The sequence below is a fragment of the Biomphalaria glabrata genome, chromosome 12, assembly GCF_947242115.1.
Source record: "Biomphalaria glabrata chromosome 12, xgBioGlab47.1, whole genome shotgun sequence".
NCBI lineage: Eukaryota > Metazoa > Mollusca > Gastropoda > Planorbidae > Biomphalaria > Biomphalaria glabrata.
Window position 1 is genome coordinate 35,184,784 of NC_074722.1, and position 14,006 is coordinate 35,198,789.

Here is a 14,006-nt window from a genome sequence, read left to right on the forward strand (position 1 = left end):
ATTGTATACAGGCTGAGTGGTCCAAGGGAACTTTATTACTATGACCACAAGCGGACAGACCGGCACCGGTTTCCAGATGTTGGCTTGTCATAAAGCTAAGGCCAGTGTCATCTTTGTTTATGATTTCCCTGGCAATTCTTTCTTCTGTGCCCATCTATTATCGTCACAACTACAGCTATATCAATAGGTAAAGATGGTTCTAGATATGGTGAAGCATTTTTGATTAAACGGATCAAAGCGCGAAAGAAAGCGTTTCTCAACTTGTTATTGTTCCAGACTTGTTTCGAATTTCTATTTAATCTATTGACTGACATAACAAAAATATTAACATGATATAATTTACTAATATTAGAAGTATTTAAATAATGTATAGAGTACACTGAAGCAAATGTTTACCCCTGATATGCATCATTGCCTTACCTCTTTCAAAGATCCAGGCGTCTTAAAAAACCTGAAAATCATGTAGCTTGGTATACAGAGAATAGAGGTGCAGACCAATAGCCAGCCGATGGTGAGTGACCAATAGGGAAAGACATACGACCCGTACTCTGGTGGCGGTGATTCCAAGATGGACAGGATAAACAAAGTCTGTGATGTGGATAGAGGATGACGCAACACAGAGAAATTAGGTCAACACCGGAGTGTGTGTTTGTGTGTGTGTGTTTCTATGGTGATGGTGAGATGAAGTTAACGATTGGTTGGTTGCTATGCAATGTGAATGGTGCAAGATAAGCGACACTGTCGTCTGCTGTCTTGGGTAGACCAAACGACTCCAGGATACCAGAGTGAGAAGTAAGATTGTGTTCTTCTTCTTCTTAAACTGTCAGGTAGAGTTGAGCCTTCGGCTCTTGGAACTCTAGGCCAGCAAAAGTGAACAAGAGCTCCCTCTCACCGGTCTATATGAAAACAGTGTACACTGTTTTGTCTGAAGGGTGGGTCAAACTCGTGGCAAGAGGCCGCGTATAGATCTACTAAGTCCCCCGCCATTTTTTTTTTCTATACCAGGCTAACCGTGCGGTGAGGAACAGCGCCTGGATTGTGACAAGGTTGTGGGAGCTTTTTTACAACTCCGCACAGTGCAATGAGGATGCTCTCGCACCCCCTTCAGGCGCCCCCACGGGAGTCTTGTTTTGCTACCCTTTAGCCTAATCGTTTCCTCTTACGATCGTTTCCACCCGGGTGCCACTATGAGGCAGGTTAAAAGTTCAAAATTGATACTATTACTAAAGTCTACTATATTTGTTTCATTTCATCTCAAGTTGACTTTGTCTTTATTGTAATAACAGTTTTGTTCACACTAAAAGTTTATACATTTCAAGTTTTATAAGTTAAGATATATTACGCCTACAGCGGTTTGGTTGTCTACCAGCAGTTTGGTGCTACAGGTCAACGACTGTCAACAACAAACAGTTAATGAATATTTCATGAAATTAAGTCTCTGTGTCTCAATGTAATGTGAGAGAAAAGTCGAAAGTCCAATGGCTAACAGTGACCTGTCATCACCTTATTGATTTTCTTTCTTTGTGTTGTTAGAACATTAAACAATGATCATCTATTGTACATAGGAAATAAGAAATATGGTGGTCGATAAGTACATAGGAAATAAGAAATATGGTGGTCGATGTGTATATAGGAAATAAGAAATATGGTGGTCGATGTGTATATAGGAAATAAGAAATATGGTGGTCGATGTGTATATAGGAAATAAGAAATATGGTGGTCGATGTGTATATAGGAAATAAGAAATATGGTGGTCGATAAGTACATAGGAAATAAGAAATATGGTGGTCGATGTGTATATAGGAAATAAGAAATATGGTGGTCGATGTGTATATAGGAAATAAGAAATATGGTGGTCGATGTGTATATAGAAAATAAGAAATATGGTGGTCGATGTGTATATAGGAAATAAGAAATATGGTGGTCGATGTGTATATAGAAAATAAGAAATATGGTGGTCGATGTGTATATAGGAAATAAGAAATATGGTGGTCGATGTGTACATAGGAAATAAGAAATATGGTGGTCGATGTGTATATAGGAAATAAGAAATATGGTGGTCGATGTGTACATAGGAAATAAGAAATATGGTGGTCGATGTGTACATAGGAAATAAGAAATATGGTGGTCGATGTGTACATAGGAAATAAGAAATATGGTGGTCGATGTGTACATAGGAAATAAGAAATATGGTGGTCGATAAGTACATAGGAAATAAGAAATATGGTGGTCGATGTGTATATAGGAAATAAGAAATATGGTGGTCGATGTGTATATAGGAAATAAGAAAATGGCTTCCCTTGTGTTCACTGAAAATGAAAATGGACTCCAGGTTCAGGTTCAAAAGTATCGAGACTCTGGGCCCTATGTATGTGCTAATGTGCTAACTTCGTTTATATACAAAGTTAAATTGTTCTCATTTTCTTTATGTACATTTAAACTTTAAAGTGTTGTAAAATGAGCATTTGATTGTTCTAAACTTGATGTAAAATGAACATTTGTAAACTTGATGTAAAATGAACATTTGTAAACTTGATGTAAAATGAACATTACATTATTTTAAACTTGATGTAAAATGAACATTAGATTGTTCTAAACTTGATGTAAAATGAACATTAGATTGTTCTAAACTTGATGTGAAATAAACATTTGATTGTTCTAAACTTGATGTAAAATGAACATTAGATTGTTCTAAACTTGATGTGAAATGAACATTTGATTGTTCTAAACTTGATGTAAAATGAACATTTGATTGTTCTAAACTTGATGTGAAATGAACATTAGATTGTTCTAAACTTGATGTAAAATGAACATTAGATTGTTCTAAACTTGATGTGAAATGAACATTAGATTGTTCTAAACTTGATGTAAAATGAACATTAGATTGTTCTAAACTTGATGTGAAATGAACATTAGATTGTTCTAAACTTGATGTAAAATGAACATTAGATTGTTCTAAACTTGATGTAAAATGAACATTAGATTGTACTAAACTCTTGTGTACACAGTCACAACAAACTCTTAACTAAACGTTTAAATAGCTCAGCTGTCACAACAAATGTTCCAAACAAAATAATTGTTTAAATAGCTATACAGGTCGTTAGGAATCTGTTTTTAGATAACGATATTTATGTTAAAAGTATGAAATGAATTCCTCCTAGGTAGATAATACTAGACACACATCTACAGGCGACTGCTAACATGTGAATCACTAAAGCTAATGTACTCACTAATAAGAAGACGGGACTTATGTAGGTCCAAGTTATTCTCCAAAACAGGCCCGGTGGAGAGCCTAGCATGGATTCAATGTCTTGACTAAATCTGTCAACGCCTGAACACAAAAAGAAACACCAAAATATAATCACATAAGAAAAATAAAAAATTAACGAAACCAGAAATCATAAAAGGAATCTGGAAATATTACCCATAATACCTTTACTAGCCATGCTTAAAGTTTTAATAAACGTTTTCAAACTATTTCTGAAATTGGGTTATTTTAACTGTTACTTTGTAGCTCTCATGTTATGTTTGTACCTGTGTCATTCCTATTGCTTAGTTCTTATAAAGACTACATTATGATTTCATTACAAAAACTACCAGTGATCAATACAAGAATTATCTGGTGACCTAATTTAAAAAATACATTGTGATCTAGTTTTAAAAATTACCTGGTGACCTAATTTTAAAAGCTACCTGGTGACCTAATTTTAAAAAAATTTATCTGTTGACCTAATTTTAAAAACTACCTTGTGATCTCATTACAAAAACTACTTTGAGACGTTATTCGCCTACTTTTCTTTTTTTTTGGTTTGTTAACCATTTCCCTTTTTCATACATTGATATCTATCATGTATCAGTGGTCCTAATTACTATTAACAGTTCCTAAAGGCTTTGGTAGCGCACAGTAAAAATACAAAATATAACGAGCCCGTAGAAGACTTAAGAGTTTGAAAAGAATGCCGAGAAAGATTTGAACTTACCGTAGATCCACGAGACTGTCACAGCTTCTAAAAACACAACAAGTAAAATGGAGATCGGGGCGCCGTAGGCGTCCATGAGTTGAACGACGTAAAAGCCGCCCTGGGAAGATGGAAAGAATAACATGAGTACTATGTAGGCCATTTTTTTTAAAACATGAGTACTATGTAGGCCATTTTTAAAACAAATGTTTTCACATTTCTTAGAAATGGTGCAATAATATTTTACAAAGTCAAATCATACGGACACTATCAAAACATTAGTATGTATGTTTGTATGTATGTTTGTATGTATGTTTGTATGTATGTTTGTATGTATGTATGTTTGTATGTATGTATGTTTGTATGTATGTATGTTTGGGTGTATGTACGTATGTATGTATGTTTGTATGTATGTATGTATGTAGGATTGTAGTTTTGTTTGTATGTATGTAGTATGTATGTATGTATGTATGTATATATGTATATGTATGTATGTATGTTTGTAAGTATGTATGTATATATGTTTGTATGTATGTATGTTTGTATGTATGTACGTTTGTATGTATGTTTGTATGTATGTATATATGTATGTAGGATTGTAGTTTTGTTTGTATGTATGTAGTATGTTTAAGGAGCGAGTCATTAGCACTGGCAGGGATGGAAGTAGGCCCCAACAAACAGGTCAATATCCACAAAACGTTCCTCAGAGGGTTGTTTTTTTTATGGCGGATTGGTGCAGAGAAAGGAACTGGGAGAGTTTACCCGATGTGCTCAGCCTTTGGCCTCGCCTCTAGCCCGAGCGTCTTGAGATACGAGCCTTTGGTAATAGGGATGTAACAACTTTACATCGGCGTGAATCTTTCACAGACAGAATAGTTTGTCCAGACAGGCAGATAAAGGCAAGCTTGATGGCGCCTTAGAGTTCAAATAGTCTTCGACTTAACGCTTGAGACAATTACAAACAATCAAAAAAAAAAAAAAAAACTTTTTAAGCTAAGAGAAAGAACCGCTAATTACTGTCACTTACTGAAAATTACAGGGTTTAGCTCCCTTTCTGCCATACAACACAAAGTTAATTATTTAGTACTAAATGATTACCTAATTGATTATTTTTTGGATTGATTCCTGTGTTGTCAAAAGGTAAAAAGGGGATTAAATCTATATATACATCCAAATATCTCATCAAGTGGCATTTCTCCCCCTTATTTCAATATCAAACAAAATAATTAATCACCAATAATTAATTAACTAATTGTTTGTTTGTTTGTTTCTATTTATTCGTGTCTTGTCAGGTTCAATGAAATAATTTGCAAAGTTTAAATTTGAGAATGGGAAATGGGAGAAAAACAAGTTAAAACTTTTTTTACCAGACAGACAGACAGACGTACAAAGTTGATATAAGCTTTGTAAAAAAAAAAAAAAGAAAGCAAGAAACATGGCTATGTCTGACACAGTAATACCTATTTTTAGCCAATACTTCTTCATGAAATGAAGAATCATTCAACGGTACTGATTAGCAAAAAATACGGTTTTAAACTGTTTAAAAAATGTACCAAGTTTTCTATTGAAAGCATGGATTCAAACACAATAGAACAGGTGAAATAAAATTAGACTGTAGTGGACAAGGTCAACGAAACAACTCATCTCTTCTCATCAGGTGTGTTATCTTGTAGTCTATATTACAGACGTTACTTCAAAAAATATAAGATTGCATTTGTCTTATCTTATATAATACAGACGTTACTTCAAAAAAAGAAGATGATTACGTCCTACGCGTCATGCATTCAGTCATGCATATTAACCAATGACCAAATTTCTGCCAAGTCACTGGTTTTCCTGGCTAGCTCAGGCAACCCATTCCATGCTCAAATAGCACTAGGGAAGAAAGAGCAGTGACCTTAAACTTAAATCTAGCTACTTAATCAAGCTACTTTTCAGATATAAGAAATGAAATCTATTCACTTCTCTGGTACTTACATAAGTGGTGGTGACCAGCGCCCCCATGAAGCACCAAACCATAAGCCCAAACACAAACAGCTCCCTGTGTTTACGTAGAAATGTGTACTCGTCTAAAATCCCAGTGATGATTGCCTCTAATCCACCAAACTGTCCAGGAGAGAAAAGCATAACATATAACTGTCTTATCTTATCTTGTCAAATACAGACGTTCATTAAAAAAAAAAACGATAATTACGTCCTACTTGTATTTCTAATCAATGACTTAAATTCTTCCAAGACATCGGTTTTCTTGGCTGACTCTGGCAACCCATTCCATGCTCTAATAGCATTATAGAAGAATGAGAGTTTGTACAAATTTATCCAAGCATATTGAACAAGGAATGTGCCTTTATCTATTGTATATAATAGTTTTGCATTTTTATGACTTAACATCCTCTGTTCTATATATCGCAATTAATTTTATTTTAGTTATCTTTCAATATGACGTCATTGAAATTGTTAATTTTGTCTATTTCTTTCAAAATGTCTCAAATCTTCCTCTTTTCATTTTCTTACGGTTTTCTGTAGGTTCCATTATATCGCCATTATTTCTCCATATCACTTTCTCTTCTTGTTCTCTGTTATTGAATTTTATCGCTAAAAGAACATCAACGGGATCTTGAAAAGTCAAAGGTATACAAAGTACAGTTTACTGTGATTAACTTTGTAAGTGTATGAATTCTCACATGTCTTGTGTGAAGCAGTACTAGATAAACCAAATAGCTTTATAGTCATCCGCTGCTGAGGACAGACTAGACGTCGAAAAGAAAATCTAAATCGACTACCGGCTGACTATGGTTATGCCTGCGCTAGGAATGGCAAAATATGTAGATCACAGCTGGGGCTGCGTAGCCACGGGAAATACTGCATTCCTCATTAATCTGCGGACTTGAAAATGAGGCTTATTATTATATATGAATATCTCCCACACACGTGTAGTTATAGTAACTTGGAGTTCTCTACTGACCGTGGTGTCCAGGCCTAGCGTGATGAGCATAAAGAAGAAAATGACTGCCCAGAAGGAAGTGCCATCCAGTGTAGCCACAGCCTCGGGATAGACCACAAATATAAGACCAACATCTAAGAAAAGAAAGATAGCATGAGGTAAATAGTTGGTATATAAATGGCTGGTATATATATATATATATATATATATATATATATATATATATATATGGCTGGTATATAAATGGCTGGTATATATTGGCTGGTATATATATGGTTGATATATAAATGGCCGGTATATAATGACTGGTATATAAATGACTGGTATGTAAATGTTACGAAATGGTTGGTATATTAATAGTTGGTATATAAACGGCTGGTATGTAAATGGTTGATATATAAATGGCCGGTATGTAATGGCTGGTATATAAATGGTTGTTATATAAATAGCTGGTATATAAATGGCTGTTATGTAAATGGTTGATATATAAATGGCCGGTATGTAATGGCTGGTATATAAATGGTTGTTATATAAATAGCTGGTATATAAATGGTTGGTATGTAAATGGTTGTTATGTAAATGGTTGGTATTTAAATGGTTGAAGTGAAACTAGAAGAGGTAGATATAGTTGCAATGTAAATTGGTTTTGTGTCGCTGTATAAATAATTTTCATGTAAATAATAGAAGATTACATTTTTTTATATAAATAGTTTCTGAGTAAACTTTTTTTTGTAAATAGTTTGTATGTAAATGGTTTTGGTGTAAATAGTTGCTATGTAATTGGTTTTATTCAACTCGCTGCTGTGTAAATGTCTATGGCTGGGGTGTACATGATGGTTATCGAGTATGACTGATTCGTCAGTAGTAAGTGATTAAATAATGAGTATGTCAACAATAAGTAAATAACAGATTGTGTGTAGCAAGTAGATTATACGAGATTTTTATTTACACAATTAATATATAAATACATTGTACAGGATAAAGTGATTTCATTTTTTAAGATTTTCTTTTAGTAATGATTGGGTTAATTTGAAAGTTGTTTACCTTGTCTGGCTACAGTCTCTACTGTCCGGTGCTGGACATGGGCCATGTAGCCCAGGACAGTGAAAACCACAAAGCCCGCCAGGAAGCTGGTCATGCAGTTGATGGCGGATGTGATGAGAGCATCGCTGAAAAAAATAATGCAAGTTCCATTTAAATCTAAATAGGCAGCGAGCAGATGTGAAAGTTAGCAGACGTGAAAATTCGCAGACGTGAAAGTTCGCAGACCTGAAAACGAATATGTAAATGCGAAATTAAAGTTATTCAGAACCTCTACAAGGATGCCACCAGTGCGATGTACTTCAACAATAACAGTGGGGACTGGTTCAAACCCACAGTTGGAGTAAGACAAGGCTGCATACCTTCACCAACACTTGTCAATATCTTCCTTGAAAGATAATGGACGATGCTCTCGAGGGCTATGAAGCTACTATAAGCATTGGAGGAAGAAGAATTACTAACTTGCGCTTCGCAGATGACATTGATGGCCTAGCAGGGATAAAAGAAGAACTAGCTGACCTGGTGATGCGCATTGACAAGACTCCGCAGCATAGGGCATGCAAATAAATGCCGAAAAAGAAAAAAAAACAAATTATGACCAATAGCCAACAGGGCTTTAAAAGGGGCATCGGTATTGGAGGTGAAAAGCTGACTAGTGTTAGCAGCTTTAAATACCTTGCAGCAATTGTCTCAGATGAGGGAACGAAACCTGAACTACTGGCCCGAATTGCACAGTCCACAGCAGCCCTTTCAATACTTAAAATAATATGGAAAGAGAAAGGCCTAGCCCTGGGCACCAAAATCAGACTGATGCGCTCCCTGGTCATGGCCACATTTTTTATATGCTTGTGAGTCTTGGGCGCTGACTGCAGAGCTTCTTCTTTTTCCTGGTACTGTTATCTGAAGGAAGGTATTTGCGAACCCCGAAGATCTTTTAATATGGCCATAGATTTTAAGCGTTTTTTTTTACGATAGTCAACAGATCATCATGGGGTCCGATCGCTGCAGTAACCCTGTCTCTAATCTCTTGGTTTGTGATGCGGTCTTTGAATGTGATACCTAGGATCCTTATATAGCATCTTAGTTCTATTGCTAGGATCCTCATCTCGAGATAAAATGTGTTAAAAGATCACTTGCAAATATTATTGTTTTTAAAAGTCTCTTTACTGATAGCAGTTAAACATTATTGTTTTTAAAAGTCTCCTTACGTATAACAGTTAAATACTAATGTAAAAACGTCTCCTTACTGATAGCAGTTAAACATTATTGTTTTTAAAAGTCTCCTTACGTATAGCAGTTAAATACTATTGTAAAAACGTCTCCTTACTGATAGCAGTTAAACATTATTGTTTTTAAAAGTCTCCTAACATATAGCAGTTAAATACTACTGTAAAAACGTCTCCTTACTGATAGCAGTTAAACATTATTGTTTTAAAAGTCTCCTTACATATACCAGTTAAATACTACTGTAAAAACGTCTCCTTACTGATAGCAGTTAAACATTATTGTTTTAAAAGTCTCCTTACGTATAGCAGTTAAATACTAATGTAAAAACGTCTCCTTACTGATAGCAGTTGTTATTAAACTTGTTGTAGCTAGACAACGCCATCAGAACTCCGAAACCTGGACCGAGAGAGAAAAAAATCTGTGCTGCTGCTGCGATCCAAATCTGAAACGAAAAATTGTGATATAAATAAAACCTTTTTATTTTCCCTGACTGTCAGACGACGAGTGATAGTGACCGAGATGTGGAACAGGATCCAAGCTACGCGGGCACGTTGCCCTGCCTCATCGTGGCGCCCGCGTGGAAACGGCCATTAGAGGAAGTGGCTAGGCTAAATGGGTAGCAACACAAGACTCCCGTGGGGATGCCCACGGGTAGACGAGAGTCCACCCATTGTACGGGCGGGGTTGTAAAAAAGTCCCCACGAACACGTCCCACATCCATGCGCTGTTCCTCAAAGGGACCGTTACATCAATGGCGGTTCCCGCACAGCTAGCTTGGTACAACGAAGGAAAATGGCGGAGGCTCCCGGTGCCCTCGGCCTTCGGCCATGTGCAGCCAAGCATGCGTCGGGGCCAAAGGCATTGGAAACAGCAATATTTTACATAGGCATTGACTCGGGTCTCTCTCAAACAGAACTGTGTTCTCACAGGTTTTTTTTTTTTTACTGTTTGGCGTCCAAACATGTTTTTTTTTTCAAACTTAGAGCTCGAAGAGCCTTCGGCTCAGCTCTTGGACATCAACAAGGATCCAAGCTATCCTGGTAAAAAATGCTGGGTTTTTCTTTCTTTTACTATGTTTTTTTTTTTCATATTATTATTCTATTGTATTTGAGAAATAAATTGCTAGTTATGTTTGTTTTCTTGAAATGAGGATTTGGGATAGACGGAGAAATGTGACTTGTGTTTATGAGGCTATATATGTAACACCATCAGTAAAATCACTGAATCTAGAGACACTTCAGGACAGAAGAATACAAAGTAATGCATAAAACACGGAACCATAATTTACGAATAGAAACTCAAAAAGTAATAAAATACTCCAGAAAGACACAAAGATAGAGGCACATTTCTTATTCCATATGCTAGGACAAGTTCGTAAAATTGCTCCTTCTTCCCAAGTACCGTTAGAGCATGGAATGGGTTGCCTGAATCAGCCATGGAAAACCAAATGACTTTGTAGAGCTTAAGTCAATAATTAACTTGCATGACTGGATTGACGCATGAAATGATCATCTACTCTTTTGAAGTGACGTCTGTAATCTATAAGATAAGATGTACATGTGTATGTGTTTCATTAGACTACGCTCATTGCACTGTTTTCTCAAGTCTCTTAACCTCATTAAATTTTTTGTTTTGGAAGCTCGCCTGCTTATATTTATTGCAGTACCCATGACCATCCTGACTGCAGAGTACCTCATCTAGAGCATGACTGCAGAACACATATCCCTAGCATGACAGCATAGTACCACATCCTGACTGCACAGTACCCATCTCTAGCATTACTGCAGAGTACCCCCTTCTGCTTGAAGAATACCCCCATCGACAACATGACTGCAAAACACACATCCATAGCATGATAGCAGAGTACCTCATCCTGACTGCAGAGTACCAATCTTTAGCATTACTGCAGAGTACCCCCCATCCTGAATGCAGAATACCCAATCCAAAGAATGACTGCAGAGTACCTCATCTCTATTATTACTGCAGGCAGAGTACCCTATCCTGACTGCTGACTACCCCATCCTAAGAATGACTGCAGAGCACCCAATCTCAAGCATGGCTTACAGAGTACCCTATCTCTCGCATGACTGCAGTTTACCCCATGCCCAGCATGAGTACCCCACCCTTTCAGTGAATACGAAGTACTCCATCCCCATCTTGTCAACTGAGTACCAAGTCCCCAAACATTTCTACTGAGTATTCTATCACATAAGCGTACACCGAGAAGCCCATCTTGATTTCTAAAAGGTGAAACTTTCAGTCTATTGAGGTATACTTTCTGAAGCAAATTGTCGCAATTTATATGCGCGGGACATGTAGTCCGCATGCCAGACAATCGCCTTCCCAAACGACTTCTGTACGGGGAGCTGTGTGCAGGAGAGCGCTCACAGGGAAGCCAATACAAGCGCTATGAAGACACTCTCAAGAGGTTTTCAAGGAATGCGATTTCGACATCCATGGTTGGGAAGCACTAGCTCTCGATCGCTCCTCATGACGTGAAGTTGTGAGTCTCGGAGTCTCGAGACTTGAAGCAAGAGTGGCGGGCTTGAAAGAGCGCCGAATCAACAAAAAGCTGAGAGAAGTAGCAGGCCTATTTGCAACTGACCAAATCCACCTATGCCACGTATGTGGCCGGCTTTTTAAAGCGAGGATTGGACTTTACAGTTATCTTCGTGTGTATAGGATATGAGAAATGTGCTCATCTTCGATCACAAAGGAGAAGCTATATATATACTTTCTGAAACTGCATTCAATAGTGATGTGAGAGCGATATATATATATAGAGAGAGAGAGATAGAGAGAGATAGAGAGAGAAAATGAGAGAGAAAGAGAGAGAGAGAGAGAGAAAGAGAGAGAAAGAGAGAGAGAAAGAGAGAGAAAGAGAGAGAGAGAGATAAAGAGAGAGAAAGAGACAGAGATAAAGAGAGAGAAAGAGAGAGTGAGAGAAAGAGAGAGTGAGAGAAAGAGAGAGAAACAGAGAGAGAGAAAAGAGAGAGAGTGAGAGAAAGAGAGAGAAACAGAGAGAGAGAGAGAGAGAGAAAAGAGAGAGAGTGAGAGAAAGAGAGAGAAAAAGAGAGAGAGTGAGAGAGAGAGTGAGAGAAAGAGAGAAAAAAGAGAGAGAAAGAGAGAGAGGGTGAGAGAAAGAGAGAGAAAAAAGAGAGAGAAAGAGAGAGAGCGTGAGAGAAAGAGAGAGAAAAAAGAGAGAAAAAAAGAGAGAGAGCGAGAGAGAAATCAAGACCGAGAAATAGAAAAAAAGAAAAGAAGAGAAAAAAAAGAAAAAGAAAGAGAAGGGAGACAATTAGACAATGTCTAAAAAGCTAACTATCATTCCTTTGAAGTATACGCATACAAAAAATAAATACCACAGAAGATAAATACTTCAAATGTGTATAGATGATAATTTTAAGGATAAGCAAATATGATAAGCATAGATAAGTACAAGCGATAAGCAAATAGGATCAATCCAAGACTTACATCTTTGGTCAGCAGCATATCCCACTGTGGACTGAGGTAATAGATGATGCCGTCCAGCGAGCCAGGTAACGTGCAGCCCTTGCATAACAAAATGAACAGCACTATGTAGGGGAAGGTGGCGGTGATCCACACAGCCTGTACAGGACACAAATAATTTATTCAAACAGGATTGAGCAAACTCTGACAATTCACCAAGTGGATTGTTGTTACCGGCCATTAATGCGTTCTATTCAACAGCTGGTACACAACTAAACCATTGTAGGCGTAATATATCTTATCTAATAATACTTGATGATAAGAATAACTTGAATAACTTCCTTGCGAACAATAATAAATATTTATTTATAGCTTTTTAATATAGCTACTTTCATGCTTATAGCATGCTCAGAGCGCTTTGGTCCAATCTGATTTGTGGACCAGTGGGGGGGGGGGGGGGAGGAGGGGTATCTAGGAGTTGGTTTTCCGTGCTGCCTTTAGGCGCTCAGTAAACACAACTCTGCCCGAGTCGGGTGTCGAACCTCGTAGCCAAGCCAAGCCAAGTTCAAGCGTACTTAGCCTCTCGACCACGCTTCCCACATATAGTTATATAGGTATAACTTTTATTATAATATAGACAAAATCAACTTGTGTTAATATGAAATAAATTAGTAGACTTAAGTAATCATATATTTTAACAAAATCTAACTCACTACGAGAACACAACCTTTCAGTCTCACATTCTGGAGTCGTCTCCCCTAAGACCAAATGACGAAATCAATCACAACCAATCGCTAACCTCGTCCTACCGTGACCATGAAACACGCACACACACACACACACACACCTTAACAGGGGTCCTCGGAGCTCACGTGCATATACGTAAGTCCGATAAGCATTATTTTATTTCGTCCAATGGGCGGTGCAGAAGGTGGGAACCATTTAAAAAATTATATGCATATGTGGTTATACCAAAAAAACTTCATTATTCTGTTGTCCCTCTTCGTCAACGCTTGCAAACATTCTTGGTCTGGCCACGGACATAAACGATTGAGATCCCTCACTCATATTAGTCATGGGGACTTCACATTCATCTTGACAAAGGAGAGTATGTAAATAACATTTTTTTTTTACAATTATGACACGAGAGTCCTCTTTTTTTTCGATTTTCGATGTTTAATAACTAGATCTAGATCTAAACATTAAATTGTATGTTACATAGGTTAGGGTTGAAAAAAAACACTTCTTATAACTACTTTACAAAACAACGCCTTGTTTCAACTTTTAAAAATTTTTTCACGACATTTTTTTTTGTAGTGTTAAAATATCTCCATGTCCAGTCTAGATATAATATATATATAGGTCTGTGGGCGCAACTTAAAAAA

At 37.0% G+C, this 14,006-nt stretch overlaps 1 protein-coding gene across 2 annotated transcripts in view; it reads right to left on the reverse strand.

The window, feature by feature from the left end:
- LOC106060724 (sodium-dependent serotonin transporter-like) overlaps nt 1-14,006 on the reverse strand; it is a 70,972-nt gene that overhangs the window by 7,406 nt on the left and 49,560 nt on the right. For both annotated transcript variants that reach the window (XR_008774107.1, XM_056006662.1), the window contains exons 8-15: nt 12,646-12,780; nt 9,510-9,613; nt 7,948-8,072; nt 6,925-7,037; nt 5,937-6,065; nt 3,981-4,080; nt 3,231-3,331; nt 421-588 (exon numbers count right to left, since the gene is read on the reverse strand). Coding sequence is in view for 1 of the 2 variants with exons in the window: in XM_056006662.1 (XP_055862637.1) it covers nt 421-588; nt 3,231-3,331; nt 3,981-4,080; nt 5,937-6,065; nt 6,925-7,037; nt 7,948-8,072; nt 9,510-9,613; nt 12,646-12,780 (975 nt within the window). In the remaining variant the exon portion in view is untranslated. The remainder of the gene's footprint in view (nt 1-420; nt 589-3,230; nt 3,332-3,980; nt 4,081-5,936; nt 6,066-6,924; nt 7,038-7,947; nt 8,073-9,509; nt 9,614-12,645; nt 12,781-14,006) is intronic.